The 25,107-nt window shown below is 37.3% G+C and overlaps 1 protein-coding gene and 1 pseudogene across 2 annotated transcripts; both read left to right on the top strand.

Annotated features, from left to right (window-relative positions):
* The first annotated feature begins 15,618 nt into the window (after positions 1 to 15,618).
* LOC113284493 lies at positions 15,619 to 18,288 on the top strand (annotated as a pseudogene).
* Positions 18,289 to 22,376: 4,088 nt separating this feature from the next.
* On the top strand, positions 22,377 to 24,718 carry LOC113284494 (transcription elongation factor SPT5-like). Of its 2 annotated transcripts, none has more exons than XM_026533987.1 (4): positions 22,377 to 22,446; positions 22,557 to 22,636; positions 23,191 to 23,629; positions 23,793 to 24,718. In XM_026533987.1, exons 2-4 carry the CDS (start codon positions 22,623 to 22,625, stop codon positions 24,534 to 24,536), a joined length of 1,197 nt encoding a protein of 398 aa, XP_026389772.1. In that variant the 5' UTR covers positions 22,377 to 22,446; positions 22,557 to 22,622; the 3' UTR covers positions 24,537 to 24,718. The 2 variants fall into 2 exon arrangements, with proteins under 2 accessions (XP_026389772.1, XP_026389771.1); XM_026533986.1 differs by having other exon boundaries at positions 22,382 to 22,446; positions 22,545 to 22,636.
* Positions 24,719 to 25,107: the final 389 nt, after the last annotated feature.

The following is a 25,107-nucleotide window of genomic DNA, read 5'->3' as shown; positions in this document are numbered from 1 at the left end:
TGAAGTCACTTGAATGTGATAATCTTTATCAAAAGTACTTTTCGTTGGAAGAGAAACTTGCAGAATCCGAAGCAAGGATTAACTCTCAACAAGTTAGTTTTGATGACAGAGAAAGCGCTTTTCTCGCTCGAGAAAAACGTCTTGAGGCTGATTTAGCTGCTGCTCTTGATAAAATCAAGATGTTGGAAGATGACTTGAAAAAGTTCAATACTAGTTCAAGCAAGTTAACCACTATGCTAGGAGCAAGTAAAAATCATCGTGATACACGAGGATTGGGCTATAAGGGAATAAATGCTCCAAGTACTAGCAAAGAGGTAAAATTTGTCAAGGCTAGTGATTCTTCTCAACAAAAGGTTTCCACTGATGGCAAAAGTGAAATACCTTCATCGGCAGTTAAGGTTCAAGAGAGCAAAGTTTATCAACCTCCAAAGTCAGCACACACAAATTGAGGTAAGAACATTCCTTATGTTTGCCACTATTGCGGAAATAAAGGTCACCTAGAAAGGAGATGTCGTTTCCATATAAGGAATGAGAAACTTCATGATGTTCTTGTTTTGGCATCACAAGAAGTTGTGAAACCAAGATCATATGTTAAGACTAATCCCCTTAACGTTACACGTTGTAACTGTCCAACCTTTAGGCAAAGGAATCAGTGCTGTGATAAACCTAGATTTTCCTATAAACGTCATACGAAGCCTTTTCACAATCGTAATGGTTATCAAAAGGATAACTTCGTAAAGACGAAGACAAGATCCGATGCTCCCAATTGGAGAAAGACTAACTTGCAAAAGAATAGTCAATCCAATTCTCTTTCGAGAAATCTTTAAGAGAGTAATGGGAAGAAGGTTTCAGTTGTTCCTAAACGAACTCAAAAGTGGGTACCAAAGAAAGTCAAGGATGCTTTGAGTGTGAAAGAAAATGATCTCCTATAAAATTCCATGACTATGGAGAAGGCAGTATCCATGATGTTGGAACTTAAAGAGTTCTTTGGAAAGATGGATTTGGATGTAAAAGGTTCTAAAAGCGATATCTTTCATGATAATCCAAAAGTCACTTGTGGTGAGCAAGACATTGTTCACCTCAGCACAACTTGAGTTTGTTGTAAGTGCATCCTCACCAAGGAATGCCCTGTTATGTATACGGTGAGGGAAGCACGAAAATTGGGGCGCATAAATTATGTTTGGTAAGGCTGTGGAATTGAATTGGATTCATCTAAAAATGTACGTCTATAAACTTGAGCAAGATTTGTGCTTTTATTTGCTTAGAGAACTTATAATGATTCACGTACCTTTCTTATTGTTCTTTTCTACCTAAGTTGGTCTGTGTTTAAGGTTCTTAAATGTTTAGGTTTGAAAACATTAGTTCGGGATGTTTGGACTTCATGGTACACATACCAAGTATGAATAACATCATTTAAAACCAAAATACAGGGGTTTAAGTTCGCAAACCCCGTCTTCATACTGCTCCTGGATACGAAAATTCGTTTGCAAACCCGTATGCATACTTGACGTCGATATTCAGTAAACTTGTTTTGGCCGTATCTTCTTCGTCCGAACTCGTAATGACCTCATTCTTTTTGAAGTCTCTTCCTCTTTGAATTATATTCAAAATGGAGGTGATAATTATTGAATTTGGATGAGTTAAGATTGGTATTTGTCCTGTCTCTTGTCTTTGAGTGTTTTGCTCCGTTTCGTTGCACTTGTTCCACTTCTCTTGGACTTGGGAACTTGGATTCATGGAATAATAATCTTCTAAGCTCATTTGTAGATTTTAAAAGAATGTTGTTGGTGAATCACAAAGAAGGAAGTTCAAGAATGGGCAGTAGTACGCATTACTATGGGATTCTTGAATGTTCACAATCATTTTATGTGAACTATGGTGCATGGTCGTTAATGACTTTGTATGTTCTTCTTTGAAAATACTTTTATACGCCTTTGGTATCTATTCTTGGTATAAATCCGGGCGAAAAAGATTGATTCTACTCTCTAAGGACAAATCATCTTATATGTGCATTACGAGTTTATCTTGATACCTAGGAAACTTCTTATGAGAATTTATTCTTGTTTTTGGGAAGAATAACTAGTGCTTGAATAGCAATAATTGTGACTACACATAGCTACTATTTTTCATCTTCTTGTTTTTTTTAGGTTTATTCGTTTTAAATTCTAAATTTTTTTGGAGGATGATGGTTTGGAATATTTAATCTTATGGTTTGTTATATTGCAATGTTTATGGGATTTGTGTGTTTACATCCGTGAACTTTGTTGTCCCATATTTTGTCAAAAGTAAAGTCATTCATGATCGGTATTCATGTATTGGTTTAAGAATGAATAGACTTTTGACAAACACAAAAAATTAAGCCTATATTGTCAACTCTTTGATGGAAGATAGGTTAAAATCTTTTGTGAACAAGGATAAAGTCTATTATTGTTATGCAAATAATGATTAAAAATAGAATAGATCCTTGTGTATTCCACAGTATTGATCTTCATTGATTCATATCTTATGAAATACTGTGAGGCTCCGTAATATGTCTTTTGTTGAGCACGATACGACTAAGTTGATTATTTTTGATTAATTTGGTTGGTTGTTCCATAAGGTGTGTTATGTTGAGCATTTGTAAACTAAATTAATCATCTCGTTTGGTTATTTAGTTACTCCGTAAGTTCTCTTATGTCGAGCAAAACAAATGATAATTAAATTGATTACTTTCGTGATTAGTTTGGTTGTTTGTATTCCAATAAGATTAATTATGTGTTCTCTTGTAATTAGTATAGTTGAGTATTCATATATTCCATAAGATTTTTTTTGTGTCGAGTATATGAACGGCTATCCCAATCATTTTCAATGGTTTTGGTAGTCATATGTTCCGTAAGTTTACTTATGTTGAGCATAAATAACTAAGTTGACCACCTTGTGTGTTTAATTTGATTGCGTATTCCGATTAAATTAATCATGGGTTTACTTGTGATTAATTTGATTGAGTTTTTTGATATAGAAAATCACTTATCATGGTTTTTGGTGTCCAATAGAAAAATCCTTCTTTTCTCTCGAAATTAAGGTCGCTCTTGTTGTTCCCTTGGGAATGACATCAAATGGGGGAGAGTTCTTTTGAACTTGTGCTTAATGGTCATATCTTGAGGGGTGTGCAGATGTAGAATTTTAGAGGGGCTACCTTGTATCTTTAAACTCCTTGATGAATGTTATTAGCTTCGGCTATATGATTGCATCTAAATTAGATGGTATGTATTTTTCTTTTAGTCATGAAATGTCTCTTGTGGAAATTTCATTATGATCCCGTTCTTGTACCTTTCCCAATTTTATTGACAAAAATGAGGAGAATTAATATGTAGTTCACACTACAAGTACATATGGTTTTCGGATCATTGTGTAAGGGGGAGTGGTTTCCATGATCGAGATGAAGTATTGACTAAGGGGGAGTGATACATATCACCATAGCATTAATGTTGAAGTGGTGATACAATTGGACTTTGACACTATAATACTATGACACTGTATAACAATGATCGAGAATCTCTAGTTTTCTCATTGTTATAGCTACGGATCTTCAACGACAGTGATGCTAAACTTACAACCTTTGGGATCATTGGAGTACTTGGAAGGACGAAGATTTCAAGGAATGTTGAAGATTAGACTTATGGAATAGGAGCTACTAAAGTTTCATTATTTTTTTTTCTATTCCATATGTATTTATAGTTTTGTCATTAAAATTAACAAAGGGGGAGATTGTTAGAGCACTGCTCGGTCAAAATCGCATGCTTTGCTATCTTAAGCATGTTTGTCAATGTTAGTGATCAAAACTATAAGTCTTGATTTCTAGTCTATTATAGCTAAGTATCGGACTAGGATAGTAAGTGTAGTTGAGCTCAAGGACTTCATGCCGATTCATCATACAAGTGGAAGAACTACTCAAGGAACCGGTGGAATTTCTCGACAAAAAGGTATGTGAAGACTTGAACTTATATGTCACTCAAAAGTCTATCTATTCTATCTCCTACTTCTTGAGACAAAAGTCGTATGCTATATATATTGACTTAGATTATACACATTTGGTATTTCTCGCCGAGTATATCTCGCCTATCTATATCTCGAAATATGTGTTGGTAAGCGTTTCTCTTCGACCATGTTTTTCTTTACCTAGTGATGCAAGTCATGTATGTTTTGATCATCTTGAAAATTGCTTTGACGAGAAATAGTGTAACAACTGTATAACATCCTCTAAGAATGTTTCAATGATTGGAATGAGAGTTTAGATTACATAACCATATTGGACATAAGTATGTTGTGGAAACACATATGTGCATAGTTCCATGCTGGAAATCGGCTAGTAGCCAAGTCCGCGAACTGCCAAAGTTCTCAAATCCGAGAATTTCTCCCGAGTTATCAAACTATGTTGCGTGAGCCAAGTCCGCGAACCCAATCCGCGAACCAGCGAAGCTCTCGAACCCGAGAATTTCTGCTGGAGTTTGAAAACTCTTTCCAGTACTTCAAGACTGCGAACCTAGTATGCGAACTTGTATAGGTCATATATCTAAAGATGATTTCTGAACTTAACTCTTAAAGACTAAGGAATGCTTTTGCAAATCGTGGCTATAAAGTTCATGAACCGATTCATGTGAATCGAATCATCTTTGCTTCAACTGTGTCTTGTGTAGTACATGAGATTTTCTTGCAATTGAACAACTCTCTAACTAGTTCAGGTGAGTTATTTGAACTAGTTATGGTGAAGAAGAAAGTGGTTGGTATGAAATTCTCAAATGGATAACCTTTTGGTTGACTATTATTGAACCAACAATGCACATGTTTGGGTACGGTTAAAAAACCTAGAAGCGTGTAGTTCATTTGTGTATGCAAAGCTAAGATTTCGATCCAAAGGTTGAGATATATTAGCTTGAATCTAAATCGGGTTTTCATCTAACGGTGGATAGCTTTTGCTTTGTGAGCAAGGCAAAATCCTGATTTGAAAGGCTATATAAGGGGACATCTAGCAACTCTACAAACTAATCCCCACACGTCTGTGTGATACTAGTTTGTAAGCTAGAGTCGATTCTTCTTTAACCCTCTGGTTTTCTTTTCTCAAACCGGGTTAACGACTTAAAGACTTCATTGGGATTGTGAAGCCAGACCGATACTACTTTTATCATAGTTGTGTGATCTGATCTTGCATCTTCTATCGTACGAGTACAATCATATTGATTGGCTTGAGATCGTGAGATTTCTCCGATAGTCAAGATATAAAAGTAATCACAAACATCTTCGTCTCATTGTTTGTGATTCCACGACGTCTTGTTTCGCTACCATACGATTAAGATTGTTGTGAGGTGATTGATTAATCTAGGCTGTTCTTCGGGAATATAAGACCGGATTATCAATTGGTTTCTGTTCACCTTGATTATATATCAAAACACGAAATAAAAACTTTAGGGTTTTCTGTGGGAGACAGATTTATTTTTTGATAGACTTTTCTGTGGGAGACAAATTTTTTTATTGTTAAAGCCTGCGATTTTGGGTAGTAGCAACTCTTAGTTGTGGGTGAGATCAGCTAAGGGAATCAAGTGCGTAGTATCCTGCTGGGATCATAGGCGTAGGGGTGCAACTGTACCTTGGATCAGTGGGACACTGATTGGGGTTCAACTACAGTCCAGTATGAAGTTAGCTTGGAGTAGGCTAGTGTCTGTAGCGGCTTAATACAATGTGTATTCAATATGGACTAGGTCCTGGGGTTTTTCTGCATTTGCGGTGTCCTCGTTAACAAAACTTCTGGTGTCTGTGTTATTTCTTTTCCGCATTATATTTGTTTATATAATAGAAATAATACAGGTTGTGCGTTTGATCTAATCAATTGGAAATCCAACCTTTGGTTGTTGATTGATATTGATTGATCCTTGGGCATTGGTCTTTGGTACCGTCCAAGTTATTCCTTGTATTTGATTAGTACTCATAGTTTCTGTTTGAGGAAATCAAATAAGGATAGAGATATGAACTTGTCAATATACTTTTAATTGATTGAGTCTCGTGATTCTCTTAAAAGTGTAATCGAGTTTGTCCATACAAATTGCTAAGCGAAATATTGGGTGGTGTTGTTAGACCCTCACTTTGTCAGCCATTTTCTGGCCGCGGCCGATCCCACACTTCATCACTCCCTATTTTATTATTATTATTATTTCCCTAATCTCATGGAAATTCCTTAATCTCATGAAATTATTCAGTGTCATGGTATTTCCCTCACATCAGGGAAAATACATAAAATTGGGAAAAGGTTGCAGGACCGAGCTTGCTAGTTGGCCGGACATGCCCTAGCCATGGTCGGTCCCACACCTTGTCCCTATTTTATTAATTATTTTTCATCTCTCATGAAGTTTTCCCGGTTTCAGCAAAATCCCTGATTTCTTCATATTTTCTCAAAATGTTGCTCAAACGCACACCGGAAAATATAAAAACTCTCAGGATGGAGACAAGGGCATTATGGTGACGCGGGCATGTCTCCTTGACCGACCAAGGCCGGCCCTGAGGCTTGCAAATAGCCGGTCCCACGTGTTTTAATAATTTAGACTAATTTTCTCAATTGCTCATACTGGGTCCAAACTCTTCTCAGACAGCTGGGAGTTTGTTCAAACGACCATCAGCTGGTCCCATGACCACCAAGGGACGGTATCATGATCCCTTGGTCGGTCCCTCATCTCTCCATAATCAGGTTCTACTACCTGACGCTCACACGAGGACTATTTTAATAAATGATTAAACCAGCATTTGAACATCCTTTCACCAACTTTTCTTCAAGAGACTTTGGTATTTTGCTCACTTGAGCATATGGGCGCTACATGGTCGATTCATAATCTCATGTAGACGGTCCCTCCTTCATTTCATGAATGATTTTTCAATAAATCAGCAATTTATCATCAATTCAACAATTGATTAACATTAGGGTTTCGAATCCAGGGCTTTGCAAAAACATAATTCTGAGCTGATTCAAACGCTAATAATCTTACACTGATCCTGTGATCAACACTTTAATAATTATGCTCGGCTCAGATGTCAGCATCTTAAATTGATGTTTGCTCAAACAAGCAATATTTGCTCAGACGAGCAATATTTGCTCAATTAAAGAATATTGGTTCAACTATCAATATTCGATGATGTCAACATTTCATCAAACGAGTAACATTTGCTCATACGAGCAATATTTGTTCAAATCATGAATATTGGCTCAACTGTTAATATCCAATAACTCATGCGAGCAACATTTGCTCATACAAGCAATATTTGCTCATACGAGCAATATTTGTTCAAATCATGAATATTGGTTCAACTGTCAATATTCAGTAATTCATCAAGTGAGCAACATTTTCTCGGATGAGCAATATTTGCACACACCAAAGAATATTAGTTCGACCATTAATATTCAACAATTCATCAGAGCAGCATTTGCTCAGACTAGCAACATTTGCTCAGTCCATGAATATTGGTTCAACTATCAATATTTGCTCAGATGAGCAACATTTGATCAGTCCATGAATATTGGTTCGACTATCAATATTCAATAAGTTATCATATGTGAAATACTTGCTCAGTCCATGAATACTGACTATTAATGTTCAACAGTTTATCAAACGAGCAACATTTGCTCACCTTAACAATCAACATAATTATATCTTCATCTCAACATAATTATATCTTCGTCTCAACAGACATGTTCAGTTCATGAGTCTCAGAAAATTTGCAAATTATGTTCAACTCATCAATACAAGGACTCATCGTCCCATAAAGTCAGCAACTGACTAACTAAATATATATCTGCCTTGCAGACTCCACAAACACGAGACATCAATCGTGTCACATGGGGGATATTAACTAGGGTTTTGGTTTGGCGGTCTACGGCACGTGTGTTCATACACAAGATGAGAATGTGATCAAGTCGTACAATCAGTTGGAGAAGTTAGCAAAGTAGTGGGTGGAAAGTTAACCAAGTCTCCGCACGATGAGCAACTGGTTTCAATACGATTTTCCACTTCCCCACTCTTTGACTTCAGCAACTGTCACACTTCATGAAATCATGGTGTTTTCAATTCAAGAATATAAAGGGCCTCTGAATCCTGATTGAAAAGGACAAGAATTTCTCGACAAGTTCACACAGGCAATATTTCGTCTACACGAATTCATCGTCTGAGCAAACACTCTCAATTGAGTAAAATTCAATCATTCGGAACTTTCTTACGCAGAATACACAACACACCTACAATCTCAATCACCATTGATCTCACACATTTCTCAGCTTCCCTCATACAAATCAACCCATCCTCTCTTGTGACCGAATTGACTCTGGAACGGCCATTGTCTTGGTTTAGTCCGGCGTCCTACAGATTGACTTCTCGAACTTAAAGCACTCCCTTCTTGTAGTGCATCTGTGTGAGGTAGAGCATTTTCTCAGTTCAAGGAGTCTCCTCCGCACGGTCATCTCCTCAATTCCGTAAAAACCAGCAAATCGTTTTCCCCCATCTACAATAAAAAAGGAGATTAGTGAAATAAAGGCTCGCGTTTTAAGATCTTTGGAAATTCAGAAGGGCCTGGTTCGACATCATCATCCAAGACGGTTCGTTGGTATTGACTCCTTCCTCCATGAACCTTGTATTCCAATGACTGTTGACGACAAGGAGTTCGGGAATGATAAGGAATTTCTCAAAGACATTGTTGCCTAGTATGTCTTCTTTTTGGCTTAGTTGGAAGAATAACTAGTGCTTGAATAGCAATGATTGTGACTAAACATAGCTATTATTTTTTCATCTTGTTGTCTTTTGTTAGGTTTATTGGTTTAAATTCTAAAAAAATTTGGAGGATGATGTTTTTGCAGTATTAATATTTATGATTTGATATATTGAAATTTGTTATGGTATATTTGTGTTTACGTCCGTGAACTATGTTTGTCCCATACTCTGTCAAAAGTAAAGTCGTTTGTGATCGGTACACGTACTGCAAAAGAATGAATAGACTTTTGACAAATACAAAAGTTAAGCCTATATTGTCAAATATTTGATGGAAGATAGGTTAAAATCTTTTTGTTTTCAAGGATTATGTCTATTAATGTCGTTATGCAAATAGTGATTGAAGATAGAATGAATCCTTGTGTATTTCGCAGTATTGATCATCCCTGATCCATATTTTTATGTATTACTGTGAGTCTCCGTAATGCATCTTATGTTGAGCACTATACAACCAAGTTGATTTATTAGCTTAGTTGGTGTTCCGTGAGATATGTTATGTCGAGCATATTGAACTAAATTAATCATCTTGTTTGGTTATTTAGTTATTGCTCCGTAAGTTTTCTTATGACGAGCAAAACAATTGACAATTAAATTGATTACTTTTATGATTAGTTTGATTGTGTATTCCAATTAGATTAATTATGGGTTCTCTTGTAATTAATCTAGTTGAGTATTTTCGTGTCTCCATAAGTTCTCTTATGTTGAGCACAATCAATTGAATTGATCACCTCTTGTGTTTAATTTGATTGCATATTCCGATTAAATTAATCATGGGTTTACTTGTGATTAATTTGATTGAGTTTTTGGATATTGAAAATCATTCTCATGGTTTTTAGTGTCCAATAAAATCCTTCTTTTCTTTTGAAATTAAGGTCACTCTTGTTGTTCTTTCGGGAATGACATTAAATGGGGGAGAGTTCTTTTGAACTTGTGCTTAATGGTCATATCTTGAGGGGTGTGCGGTTGTGGAATATTAGATGGGTTATCTTGTATCTTTAAACTCCTTGATGAATGCATTTAGCTTCGGCTTTATGATTTCATCTAAATTAGTTGGTATGTATTTTTTTCCTTTTGTCATGAAGTGTCTCTTTCAGATATTTCATTATGATCTCGTTCTTGTACCTTTGCCAATTTTATTGACAAAAAGGGAGAGAATTAATATGTAGTTCATACTACAAATACATATGATTTTAGGATCATTATGTAAGGGGAGTGGTTTCCATGTGAGATGGAGTATTGACTAAGGGGGAGTGATACATATCACCATAGTATTATTGTTGAAGTGGTGATACAATTGAACTTTGACGCTGTGTATAATACTATGACACTGTATCGAGACCGATACTTTCTCATTGTTATAGCTACGGATCTTCAACATCGGTGATGCTAAACTTACAACCTTTGGGATCATTGGAGTACTTGGAAGTGACGAAGATTTCGAGGAATGTTGAAGATTAAACATGTGGAATAGGAGCTACTAAAGTTTATTTATCTTTTTTGTATTCCATATATATTGATAGTTTTGTCACTAAAATTGACAAATGAGGAGATTGTTAGAGCATTCCTCGGTCGAACTCGCATGTGTTGCTATATCAAGCATGTTTGTCAATGTTAGTGATCAAACTATAAGTCTTGATTTCCAGTCTATTATAGCTAAGTCTCGGACTAGGATAGAAAGCATAGTTGAGCTCAAGGACTTCATGGAGATTCATCATACAAGTAAAAGAACTACTCAAGGAACCGGTGGAACTTCTCGACAAAAAGGTATGTGATGACTTGAACTTATCTATCACTCAAAAGTTTATCTACTCTATCTCCTACTCTTTGAGACAAGAAGTCGTATGATATATATATAGACTTGGATTATACACATTTGGTATTTCGATCCGAGTATACCTCGCCTATCTATATCTCGAAATATGTGTTGGTAAGATTTTCGCTTCGATCAAGTTTATCTTTACCATGTGACGAAAGTCATGATATGTTTCAATCATCTTGAAAATTGCTTTGACGAGAAATGGTGTAACAACTGTATAACGTCCTCTAAGAATGTTTCAATGATTGAAATGAGAGTTTAGATTACATAACCAATGGTGGACATAAACATTGTTGTGGAAACACATTTATGTATAAGTCATATTCCTTGAACCAAAGTTTGCGAACTTTGTTGATCAAGAGAAACCGAAAGAATGGCGTGAGCCAAGTCCGCGAACTGCCGAACTTATCATCCCGAGAAATTCTGCCGGAGTTGACAAACTAGTTGCGTGAGTACCAGTCCGCGAACCCAGTCCGTGAACCGGCAGAAGGTCTCTTGCCGAGATTTTATGCTGGAGTTTGGAAACTCTGCCCGGTTGCTTAAGTCCGCGAACCCAGTGTACGAACTTGAGAAAGGTTATATATCTAAAGATGATTTCTGAACTTAATCTTATAAAGACTAAGGAATGCAATATGCAAACCGTGGATATAAAGTTCATGAACTGATTCAAGTGAATCAAATCATCTTTGCTTCAATTGTGTCTTGTGTAGTACATAAGATTTCCTTGCAATTGAACAACTCTCTAACTAGTTCATTTGAAATCATTTGAACTAGTTGTGGTGAAGAAGAACATGGTTGTTATGAAATGCTCATATGGCTAACCATTTGGTTAACTATTGTTGAACTAACAAGTTCATACGTTTGGGTACGGTTAACAAACCTAAAAACGTGCATTGTCAAGTGTGTATAACAAGCTAAGTTTTTGATCTAATGGTTGAGAAATATTAGTTTGAATCTAGATCAGGTTTTCATCTAACGGTGAATATTGAATGCTTTTTACTAAGCTAATATTGATTGAAAACCCTGATTTGAAAGACTATATATAAGAGACATCTAGTATTGTGCAAAACTAATCCCCACACCTTACGTGTGATACTAGTTTGCATACTAGAGTCGATTCTCCTTTAACCCTCTGGTTTTCTTTTTTCAAACCGGGTTAACGACTTAAAGACTTCATTGGGATTGTGAAGCCAGACCGATACTACTTTTATCGTAGTTGTGTGATCTGATCTTGCATCTTCTATCGTACGAGTACACTCATATTGATTGGCTTGAGATTTGATATCTCCGATAGGAAAGATATAAAAAATAATCACAAACACCTTCGTCTCATCGTTTGTGATTCCATAACATCTTGTTTCGCTACCATACGATTAAGATTGTTGTGAGGTGATTGATAACTCTAGGCTGTTCTTCGGGAATATAAGACCGGATTATCAATTGGTTCCTGTTCACCTTGATTATTATCAAAAGACGGAAAAAAGCCTTTAAGATTTATCTGTGGGAGACAGATTGATCCTTTGATAGACTTGTCTATGTGAGACAGATTTGTTTATTGTCAAAGCCTGCGATTTTGGGTCGTAACAACTCTTAGTTGTGGGTGAGATCATCTAAGGGAATCAAGTGCGCAGTATCCTGCTGGGATCAGAGGCGTAGGAGCATAACTGTACCTTGGATCAGTGGGATATCTATTGGGGTTCAACTACAGTCCAGTCCGAAGTTAGCTTGGAGTAGGCTAATATCTGTAGCGGCTTAATACAGTGTGTGTTCAATCTGGACTAGGTACCGGGGTTTTTCTGCATTTGCGGTTTCCTCGTCAACAAAATTTCTGGTGTTTGTGTAATTTCAATTTCAGCATTATATTGTTTTATCTTTATAATTGAAATAATACATGTTGTGCGTTAGATCTTCAATTAGAGTAATCCAACCTTTGGTTGTTGATTGTCATTGATTGATCCTTGGATATTGGTCTTTGGTACCATCCAAGTTATTCCTTGCATTTGATTAGAACTCGCAGTGCTTGCTTGAGTAAATCAAATCAAGAGAGAGATATAAACTTGTTGATATACTTTTAATTGATTGAGTCTTGTTGATTCTCTTAAAAGTATATTTGAGTTTGTCCATACAGATTGCTAAGCGAAATATTGGGTGGTGTTGTTAGACCCCCGCTTTTTCAAGTACTAATTTATCTAGAAATAAAATTATAACTTAATTATGACTTTATATTGAGCAGTATATATACTTATCAATACCCAGAACGAGATACCCAAAAAATCCTTTAAGATTGCGTAATGAGCTTCATAAGCGTTGATGGTGGATTTTTGATGAAGGTCATATTCGTAAAATCACACTAGATCAGTACCAGAATCATAAAAATTGTATCTTAACAAAGTGAATCACAGTTTAATAGATTCATGGCAATAATAATGTGTGATGGTGATATTCGGGTTTCTGAAGCAGAACTTTTATATCCCGTTCGGTTGGGAGAATTAGAATTCTAGGAATTCAATTATGGGATAATCCAATTCTAATCCAAAAAATTGGATTTCTAGGAATTTGATTTCAAGGAATTATGGGAGAATTAGAATTGGATTTCAAGGAATTTGATTTCAATCCAAAAAATTCATGTTCGGTTGAGATAATTCAATTACCTTTGTTATTACCCCGGAATCCAATTCCATTGCATCATTGGACCAATGCAATGGAAATCTATCATTTTGTAAGGAATTGGATTCCTAGGAATTGAAATTCCCAATTACATAGAGTTCATTTGCTCCGTTCGGTTCAAGGAATTGGGCGCATTCCCTAGGAATTGGATTCCTAGGATTCTAATTCTCCCAACCGAACGGGCTATTAATATATTCCATGTATTTCATAATTTAAGCTGAAAAACTAAGCACATTTTTATTTGAATTCAGAATCCATCCCCGGTGTCTGAATTAACCCATAATAATATATGATGTTGATCACATCATATCTAAATGCTCCTAGACATAATGCATGCTAGTATAGAGCGACAAACTGATTAAATCTACCCGCAATATTCATCAGATTGAATTCCTAGAAATTGGACACTAATTAAACCCTAAATATTAATCTACTCGAGATCCATGGATTTTATTGGTCGAATTCCATGGAAAGTAATGGATATTTACCTTTCGTGAATTTGGAGTACTCCGAGTAAGCCCCGAGCAAAAAGAACGGGTGTATCTAGTAATAATGTTCAAAGGAGCATTCATGAAAGAACTAGGATTGGAAGTTTGATCAAAGAAGGGAAGGGGGAGATAAAATAATAATAAAATAATAAATCGTGAGGGTGGGCTCGCAATGCTAGTCGGCCGGCCATCCCACCGGTTTTAGCCGACCCTCCCCTATTTTCTTTATTATTATTATTATTATTATTATTATTATTAGGATTTTGCTCTTTCAAGGATTCCTCTTTCAATCAAAACTCATGAACATGAACTATATGGTTAGCAAAGCAAATGGTCCCGTAACCATCATGACTTGTCTTTCTACCATGAGAAAATATTAAAATTATATTCTTTTTGATATTTTTTTAGTGGTCCTTCCACTACTATTAAGAGTTTCAGTCAAACTCAAATTCTTCATAAAAGGATGAAATAATGCTCGATGGACCATCAGAAAATACTAAAATTCTCAAAATTGGTCCGCGGTGAGCATGGCGACACAGGCATGCTACCATGACCGGTCATGGTCGGTCCTTTGGCTTGTAAAAGTCGGCCCCATCTCTTGTGATGATTTTGACCTAATTGATCATCTATAGTCCATATTTGGTTCAGACTCCTTCCCGCAACTGAGAATAGTCATCCACTCACCATCAGATGGTCCCACGACCACCAAGGGCCGATTTTGCACCTCTTGGAAGGTCCTTCCTCTCTCCATGATTAGGTTCTACTACTTATTGCTTAACCAAGCACAATTTTAATAATCATTAAACCTCAATTAATCATCCTTTCACCAACTACTCTGCAAAGGAGTTTGCTAAATGCTCACTCTGGCATCCAAATACTACATGGCCGTTCCATCCCAAGTAGAGGCAGTCTCTCTTTCATTCATTTGGTTGACTCTCAGTAAATCATCCATTGATCATAATTAGGGCTTTGAACTGAATGCTCCGTCTAGCATAATTCTGAACATGTTGAAACACCAATATTTTAATATTGATTCAACAATGAGTATGTTAATTAATTAAATAAATAATATTCGATTAATATTTTTAATTAATATACCTATTTCAAGATAAAGAGTATAAATGTGATACGAATAATTCAATGGTAAGATCGACATTTGGATTTTCAGCTGAGACATCCCTTAACATTAACTTTTAGTTGGAGTTAGTAAATTTAAGCGCAAACCATGTTTTCATGTAGCGCAAACCCGTCAAAAACAGAAAAGAACTTTCAGCTAGCGGCGAGCATTTCAACCGTAATCCGAGGACTTAACCGGGACCAACCGTATATTTCGGATGGATATCCAGACTGTTCGCTAATGGGTTGGATTGGAATCCAACATATTACAGATTGGATCCGGATGCAACCTTGAAAATCCGTTGACATCCATAATCGTTAAGTTAAGCGCATTTATATAGTTTCTAGAAAATATATAGATAGTTTAGGAATTCTTAAAGTGTTTTCTTGGAGTGTTGTCCATGACACTTTTATATTTATATACATATAAAGAATGTGTTTATTCTATAAGGAAGTCGTCTATATTGACTTTATTTTTTCATTATAAATTTTAACTAAAACAAATCTATTGGATTATCCGTATCCAATCTGATTATCCGCGCATCGAGTGGATGCAAATCCGTTGCGGATTTTGGATTGGATGCGATGCAAATTTGAAATCCCTAACTAATTGGATTGGATGTTGACGAGGTAAAACGGGCCCATACTCAGCACACAGGAGTAACCAAGAGAATTGGGCCCCAATGTGGGCCCATTATGCCCACATATACGCTCTAATTCGGAGTCTTCGGACCTACTTTTTGTTTCTCTTCTTCAATGACTTCGTCTTCAATGGGTGTACCCGGAGCTTCATTTGTATATGTTCAAACTTATTTAAGACAATCTCTTCTTGATGTCATTTCTTCCTTAGCATTTCTTCAAGAAAGGTTTGATCTTTTTCTCATTCTATTTTTGTGCCTTGATTTAGGTATCTATATTTGTATGGATTTATTCCAAAATTGATTGTAATTTAGGGTTTTATAGAGGTTTTCCAAAATAGGTTTATTTTATATAAGACTGTAGTGTATAAAACATGATTTCTTTGCTGATTTTAGAGATTTAAAGTAAACACTTGATTGGTTGAAAACAAATTATTGTACTGTATTTAGGCATTTCAGAATGAGATTTAAGAATGTTTATGGTGGCAGATTACATTCATTCATGGTGGTAATCTATAGAGGCAAATTTTCGAACTTATGATGACTTTTCAGGCCATGATTTGCATTTTATTCATTTTGTTCCTGTTGACTAAATTAAAAAATCTTTTTGAATAATAATTCTCAGGAAGACATCGAATACGTTGATTACATTGAGAGAGTTCTGTGGCTCTGAACCAGATTGAACGAAACAGAATTCTTTATAAAATGGAAGGAAGACCTATTCCTGGGTTACAAAGGAACAGTTGCCTTCTCTGCTGGTTTGCACGGTTGGGGTTTCAGTCTAACCAATTTCGCAAACATGTATGCTTCTAAGTTTGGTGTCAGTTAGATGATGGAGAAGTTTTGGGTTGAGAACTTCTTTGACCCAGCAACTAAAAGGTGGACTACCAAGAGAACCTCATTTGCTACATGCAAGCGTGGGTTTGTCCAGTTCTGTTATGAATCCATCAAGCAGATCATTGCCATTTGCATAATGCTCAAACGGGCAAGTTATGGCCTATGCTGCAAAAGCTTGGTGTTACAGTGAAGAATGACGAGAAGGATTTGATTGGGAAGCCTTTGATGAAGCGTGTGATGCTGACTTGGGTACCTGCAGCTACTTCCCTGCTTGAGATGATGATCTTTCATCTCTGTTCTCCTTCCACAGATCAGAGGTACAGTGTCAAGAACCTGTACGTGGGTCCTCTTGATGATCAGTATGCCAAACCCATCGGAAACTGTGATCCCGAAGGCCTTCTTACGCTCTGCGTGTCTAAGATGATTCCCTGCATTCGACAAGGGTAGATTCTTTGCCTTTGGTCATGTCTTTGCGGGAGAGGTTTGCAACAGGTGCTAAGGTCAGAATCATGGGAGTGTCCAGAGAAAGAATTGTACAGCAAGAGTGTCCAAAGAACTGGTATCTGGATGGGAAGGAAACAGGAGTCTGTTGAGGATGTACCTTGTGGTAACACAGTTGCGCTGGATGGATTGGATTATTACCAAGAATGCAACCCTCACAAACAAAAAGGAAGTAGATGCCCATCCTATCAGAGCCATGAAGTTCTGTCTCCCCCGTTGTTCGTGTTGCCTCTTGACTGCCCTGCCCAAGCTGGTTGAAGAGCTTACGCGTCTGTCCAAATCTGATCCTATGGTGGTTTGTACGATTAAGGAGTTGCGCGAGCACATTATTGCAGGTGCTGGAGAACCCACATCTAGAGATCTGTTTAAAGGACTTGCATGACGATTTCATGGGTGGTGCGATATTGTGAAGTCTTACCCTGTGGTGTCATTCTGTGGAACTTTGATAGAAAAGTCTTTGAGAACTGTGATGAGCCAGTCCCCAAACAAGCACAATCGTTGGTACTTGGAGGCACGCCCTTTTGAGGGTTGACTTGCTGAAGCCATTTATGATGGTCGTATTGGTCCAAGAGATGATCCTAAAGTTCGTTCAAAGATCTTATCTGAAGAGTTTGGATAGGGTAAGAATCTTGCAAAAAAAAATCTGGTGTTTTGGTCCTAATACTACTGGTCCAAACATGGTTGTGGATATGCGTGAGGGAGTTCAGTATCTTAATGAAATCAAGGAGTCAGTTGTTGGAGGTGTGCTGGCGGAAGAGAACATGAGAGGTATATGCTTTGAAGTATGTGACGTGGTTCTTCATTCTGATGCCATTCACAGAGGTGGTGGACAAGTTATTCCTAGTCGATATCCAAGCTCCGAAAAATGCTCTTGGTGGTATTTGCGGTGTTCTCAATCAGAAGCGTGGTCACTTCTTTGAGGAAATGCAGAGGCCAGGAACTCCTCTCTGTAGCATGAAAGCATATCTACTTGTCGTTGAGTCATTTGGTTTCTCTGCCCAGCTTAGGTCTGCCACATCAGGTAAAGCTTGCCCCCAGTCTGTGTTTGATCACTGGGATACGATGATGACTGATCTTCTGCAGCCTGGCACTCAAGCTGCACATCTTACGACTGACATCAGGAAGAGGAAGAGTTTGAAGGCTCAGATGTGACCCCTCCTCTCATTTTGAGGACAAGCTTTAAGTCTAAGGTATTTGTTTTGGAGTGTTGAATTGAGATGCTGAGTCGTCTCAACTGTTAGACATTAGGTTAATAATGTTATGGTTCTTTTTTCTTGTCTTTTCTTTGTACGGGTCTTTTTTTTTCTCCTTTGGTGCTGAATTTATGTGAGTATGTTTGTAGAGTCTGCGTCATCCATATTTTAGTTGGATTGCACGATTTATAAAGTTAATGGACACAGTAAAATGGAACAACATATTAGATTTCCCTTTCCAATACACTTGAGCGTTTTATTTTTATTATTATTATTTTTTTTAAATAGCTGCATTTTTTCCTTTGTACTTCTACAGATATTTGTTTTACTACTTACCTACTGGGGAGCCTGAGACCAAGATTCTTTGTGGTGTCTCATTTAAAGATTTTTTGTATATGCTATTTTCAATATTGTCGCCAAACTTATTGGTAGATACTTCACTGCTGACTATGTTTTACATGTGTATGGGTATACTTTGTTCTAATTTGTTACCTTTGACCAATGATAACAGGCTTATGTGTATCGGTTTTTCAAAAAGAAGCGTATTGTGCTGTATGACACCTTGATTCAACAGGTTTGTGGCCACTTAACACATAACTTATCTACGTTTGAATATTCCTTATAGTTTATCATTTTTACAAGTAAACTTGTCTGACAATGCATGAACTATTTCATTCTTTCATGTGATTAGTGGTCCAATTCAAAACTCCTCGTCCAATTGTTTCTTCTTTATCATATAGAATAAGTTCTTCTAATTTCAAGTAGTTCGAGGAGTTTTGAATTGGACCACTAATCACGTGAAAGAGACCAATTGTTAAAAAAAATTACTTTTTCTTCGTACCAACATATTTGAGTGATCCAAGGAAATTATTCGGTTTCCATCATTGTGAAATTGAACATGGCTTGTGAGTCGGTGTTCTGTTGGGTAGGTTTGTTGGCTTTTCTGTGGATTAGCATCAAATCCTGTTTAGATTAAACTAAGAAGAGTTCCGCTGAGGTTTGTTATTAATATTTTTGTGCATGCTAAGAAGACTTCCGGTGAGGTTCGCTATTCATATTTCTTGCACATCTTGTTGATTGATGTCATTTTTGTATACATGTTGCTTAGGTATGATCATTTTTACCGGTGAGGTGCTCTGGTTATCATTTCTTTTTCTAGTCGACATTTTATGCTCATTCACATTAGAGATAGTAAAACAAGTCTGACTGTAAATGCTTAAGCCCAGGCTCATCCAGCCTTTATTTTGATCAAGCAGGGTTTTTTGAGTCTTGGCCACAACGAGTCCATCATCCCGGTCTCTTAATCTTTTATTTCTTGTTATCTTCTTATCATTCCAAATGACAATGGGTAAACTGTGAGTTCCCGGACTAATTCCTTTACGTCTTAAGCATGAGGCTTGGGCTCATACGCTATCTTGTTTTAGTACTGACTCATCCCAGCTTATTTTCAGCCATAATCTTATAAATATTCATTGCCATTTTCTGAAATTGTGTTTCTGATGAACAACTACGGATAAATAATGATGATAAACCATGTGGCCCCATATTTTTTTTTTGCATTGTCTAAGTTGGTTGTTTGACTTCTGAACTTTCATTTATAAGCATCCACCACATGCTGGCAGCTCGGAGCATTTTCTCAAAAGTCAAATTTTTTGTAGCTGTGTCAGTTATTGTTTGATTCTGTGTACCACTCTTCGTCTTCGGTATCTGTTACCAAAAAGACAGTGACCAGTGCTGCCTTATTTTATGAGCTTCCTAACTGGATTTCATCAGTTATTATTTGCATAATGAATTACCATAGGACACGACCTACGTCCTTTTACTGGAATGATCAATATAAAGAGGTTTTGTTCTTATTTCTCGAACAACTGGAGTTTATTAAAATAAATGCTTCTTGCTTTTGATCACATTGAGCCACCACCATCTGCTTCTTCAGAACTGAATATATGTCTTGCTCCAATATGGCTTACTTCTACCTTAGTATGCTATTTTTGGTGCTTCCTTAGAACGTGCAGGCCCCCCCTGCATTACGGACACTTTTTCTTCGCATTATAGGTTCGAAATCATTTTTCCTTTTTCTGTCTGGTTGTAGGAACTAATAGTCGATTTTGAAGTTTCACAAGGCACATAGTCACGGCCCACATCGAGCAGTCAGACTCCGCATGTCTATGGCTGGGAGCAAATGTTGTGCTGGACTCAAGTGTGGAGATCCGTTTATTGAGAATTTGCATATCACAACCCCAAAAGATGCAAGTTCCGCATCTTACTCACAGACATAACACAACAAGGCCAGTTACAGACTTATAAGTCTCCACTCGATCCTCCCTTAATCAGGTTTTCCGTCGCAGATCTCATCTGGTAGTAGGTCAAGTGCCAGTTTCCCAGCCTCAAGGTCTAGCAGGCTGCCTCTGTTGCTCCTCAGGTGGCTCCGAGCTTGCGACAAGGTGTCTCTGGTATACAGCCGCAACAATTGTATCAGCCTCCACACCAACCGTCTTCAAAGTTATCTCAGGTCCTGTCCCGGCAAATGCAAGCTTTACAAGCTAGCTTTCAGTCATCACAAAAAACATTCTCTCAGCTACAGAAAAGGTTGCATATGATGCGGCAGTCTGGTCAAAATCTATCTCGCCAGCTGGATGCCCAGGCAACTAAACTACAGGTTACTGCAGGTACTGGATTTCTAAGCATCTTTTGATACCTTCTCATTTAGTTTTGCTGTCATGCTGGGCTGTACAGTTTTATGACTAGTAGGGTCCACTGTAAACAAGGACTATGGTGGTTTATCTGTGCGTATAGCTTTTTACCTGTATATCTTCCGTTGCAGTCTCCATGGGAAAATTCCCTAAGGGCAGACAGTTTCCATCAGTCTTGCTTCTGCCACTGCAGCTGCTGTGCCTGGGTTTTCAACAACAGCTGCTACAACTCCTGCTTTATCACCTCTTGGTGGGCAGGTTGCACTTCCTCCTTGTAATTGGACAGAACACTCCTCCCCTGAAGGGTACAAGTACTACTATAACAGTGCAACAAGTAAAAGCGGGGTAACGTTTTCCTTAATATTCTCCTTGCCTTAATATTTTAATTTTCACATTATAGTTTTCCCATATGGTTTTGCAAAAACTACCTCATCCACTAAAACCTCTGCTTTAACAATTTCAATCTCGGTCACAATCACAGTCGCAACCACAGGTTCTAGCTACCCAACAAGGCCCTCAATCACAAGACTCGCAACAAAGTCTGCATCCCAGGTCATTAAATTCGCCGGTTAGTGCCCCAGTTATATGTTATTTGATTGTTTTAGTACGATATATGTTGCCTTATAATCAATCCATAATATGTGGATATCTTTATGTTTCAATACCAGGGAGACGGTTCCGTTTGTCATCTAAATGCTCAGGTAAATTCTGAAACTTGTTGCATCTTGCTATTGGCCTTGGGGATTCACCAAGTCGGGATCGTTCCAAGTTACATGATTTGGGTGTTAGTTGACTGTTCTTTGTATCTTGCAGCATGGGACTGCGGGAACTTGGTTATGCTGAATCACAGTTTTCAGCCAATTCAGGTGTTGCCCTGCTCGTTTTCACCAGGTATACTATGTTAACTTATTGGTGTCAGTATGATGGAAATATTAGCGAATGTCTTCTAGTTTCAAGACTTTTAGTTTCTTTGTTCTTTACCCTCCACCTAAAACCAAAATGGAAAGAGTAGAAGACTGATGGTTTACTTTATCGCAGGGCCTTCAGGCACATGAGTGGGCATGGAAGAGCAAGAGCATAACTTAGAACAGAAGTGATTCGGAAGCAAGATGCTAGCTAAAGCTTGTGTACCTGACGAGAGAAGATTGATGCCACATGCATGAAATGAGTGGTACACAATGGTTAATGTGGCGGAATGTATGGTAGAGAATGCATGCTAACAAGAGCAGAAGTCTTGAGGAGTGGAAGCTGTGATGTGCACTTCAAGTTCAAATTTCTTTGCGGCTCATATCATTAGGATATTCTTATTCTTGTAAATTTCAATGATTAAGCTTCTCGGATGCAGTTGTTTAAGTCGACATCCATTTTAATTGTTCTTTCACTCTGTAACGAGGTAAAAATGGTGTTCTGAGTTTAGTTCATCCATGAAAAACTTGAGCAAACTAACCAAATAATCCACCTTAAGTCATGATGGGCTTCCCCTAAAGTCACTTGTGCCGGCAAATGCGTCTGCAAAAGTTGGCGGTACGTTGTTGATCGATTTACACCCACAATGTCAAAATGTCTCTTGATATGGTAATAGTAAAAAAAGAAAAGAAAAGACCGGGTTTGAATCGGTTTCCTCTACCCGTTTTGTTTGTTTAAGATGAGTATAAATACGAAAGCCAGCCGCTGAAAGAGGACCCTAGGGTTTGAGGATCACTTGGTTCTTCTACTGGTAAGACTCTCTCTCTCCCTCCCTCAATCTCGGTCGGCTGTTTTTATCTTAGAATCAGAGTGATTTTTCCGTGTAACTGTTTTGTTTCCGTGTACAAGTTTTGGGTGCAGGAGGATATCTGTAGAGGTGAAATACCTGCTGCTTCTTTCAGATCTATACTTGAATTTTGTGGAACGATGAAGTTAAGGAGGTATTCATTCTTCTTATGATCTGCTTTTGAATTCATAATAATATCAATTGTTGTATGTATGATCCAGTTTAAAGGGACCAGACCTTAAGTTGTTTTTTAATTATTACTATTATTATTTTATTTTATTTTATTTTGGGTTAACGGAGTATTACACACTTATACTCATCTTAAACCAAGCTCAAAGCTAAATAATATTTTATATTTCTCTGTTCTGTCTCTGTATTAGGCTACAGATTTCTTTTTTAATTTGTGTTTTTTTTTCTTCCTTCTTTTCTTATGCTGCTGTTTGACTTATCTGAGTTAGATCCTTCAGTAGGCTCATGTGGTATTTCTTTTACATAAAAATGAAGGAAAATTTTGTTTGACATTACACATTTAAGCATGTATGTTGGACCATTTTATACGACGCAGACCCTTTCAAGACCCAGATGGCAGATATAGTGTAATATTGTGTTATGTCTTCATGATTTATATAACAAAGTCATTTGAATTGATCATATGTGGTGTCTGTCCAACAATTGCTCATTAGTCTCTTCTTATCTTTTCTTCTTCAGCGACTATGTTTACGAATATCGTCCCACTGTAGAAGAAGAAGAAGAAAAAGAATTGGTTGCAAGGGCAGTAGATGCTGCTAAAAATGTTTTGAGGTCAGTTCAGTCTTCATATGATGTTGCTGCTGTTACTCCTGGTGTGGATGTCGACCAGTTAATGCCAGATGCTTATAAAGAAGAAGAATCTCTTGAACCACAAAGAGATGATGATATCTGCTCTACTTCGAGTACTATAGAATATACTTACCCAGAAGAAGAAGAACCAAGCAAGAATTCTTATGGGGATGATGAAGACGACAAAGTAGATGAGGAAGACAATGAAGAAGATGAGGATGATGATGAAGAAGATGAGGATGATGATGAAGAAGATGAAGATGATGATAATTCCTCGATGTTTTCAGATACCGATTATGGAATGATCCCAGAAGGAAAATCACTGACTGTGAGTAATTATAAATACTTAATTGATTTTTTTTTCCAATATTTTCTGATGCTATTATAAACAAAAATTGAGATGATCATATACGAAACCTTTGCAGCCCCGAACTTTATCCATCTTTTCAGTATATTTCTAGATGATGTAATGACAATAAAGAGGTTTGCAGGATGAGGACTCGGAGAGCGACAGCGACAATGGCAATGTTAGCAAGTCTCCTGTTAAACAGCTAAGCAAGGATGACTGGGTTGCTTCGTGGAATGAGGGAGATCCTCAAGAGCATTTGACTTGGATTAATGTGTATGCTTATTATAGAAAGAAGGAAAAAGGCTTAGGAGGATATGGAGGATATGGAGTTATTCTACGCTATGACGACAATGCGAAGCCAGTCGCTGCTTCAGCCAAGTACTCAGCAGATGGAAAATCTTTTCTATATCAAGTGTTGATGGGAATAAAGGCCGGTGTCCAACTTGCTGAGGATCATAAACTTCCTGGTCGTTCTGTCCGATGCAATTCGGTTAGCGTTGAAAGTCTCATTAGGCGTGCTGCATATTACTGCAGTAATGATGAATGCAGAAACTCATATGAGCACGACAAAATTTGCAGGAAGTGTGAGGCTTATCTTAATTGGGTTGTGGGTTGCGATATGGGGTTGTGGCCTCTTGTCCAGGATCTTAAAAGCCAAAAAGAACTAAGTTTGGAAAAATATCCAAAGGCATGTAATGAAGCTGCGCATTATCTGGCAAAAATGGCAAAAGCAAAGCACGAGAAGAAGGGAAAAAGTATTGTTCAGGAGGATGAGGATCTCGGTGAGATTGTACCAGATAAATTTCCAGGAAAGCTAATAGATATTCTTTGGGCAGATGCTTTTCGTGGTATGTCGTACTACAGGGCGTCATCGGTACCATGGTAAAGAAGATATGAAGAGGACTCTATTGTGTGGTTCTGACGCTCTATTTTGATTAGTAGCCGTGTTTTTATGTTTGAACATCTATTAATATGTTTGAATCTACTGGGGATGTTTTTTGGGATTTAGATGATGTTTTTAAGTTACTATGAATTTGGGCGTGGTGATATATATAATGATCTTTGATATGTCTGAGTTATCAGTTGGACTGTTTTAGACTCTTAACAGAAATAGCCTGGAGGGCTGAAGATTGTTAGAAAATATCGAAATGTTAGCATTTGGCGAGACAGACTCTTTTCACTGCTTTCCACCTTCAAGACTATATTACTCGAAAAGTTTCACAACTGATGGGTCACATAACACTCCTGAATTATTCCCAAATGAGAGATACATCTAAAATTAGAATACCCATGAAGTGGTTATTGTTTTGAAATGGTTATCATTTCGATCTCTTTTAGTTTGGCTACAGCTAAAACATCATGATTGTAAAGGGGCGGGTACAGTTCCTAGCGGGGTGGTACCATTTGATATAGGACAAAAAAGTTAAAACCAATTCTGGCGGGTTTTGGGGTCAAAC

The sequence above is a fragment of the Papaver somniferum genome, chromosome 5 (genome assembly GCF_003573695.1).
Source record: "Papaver somniferum cultivar HN1 chromosome 5, ASM357369v1, whole genome shotgun sequence".
Taxonomy (NCBI): Eukaryota; Viridiplantae; Streptophyta; class Magnoliopsida; order Ranunculales; family Papaveraceae; genus Papaver; species Papaver somniferum.
The sequence above is the reverse complement of the archived record's forward strand: the minus strand, read 5'-3'. Positions and strand labels throughout refer to the sequence as shown.

Coding starts and splice junctions, on each gene's coding strand:
- LOC113284494 (XM_026533987.1), top strand. Junction 23,630..23,792: donor CAGAAGGAAAATCACTGACT/GTGAGTAATTAT, acceptor AGAGGTTTGCAG/GATGAGGACTCGGAGAGCGA.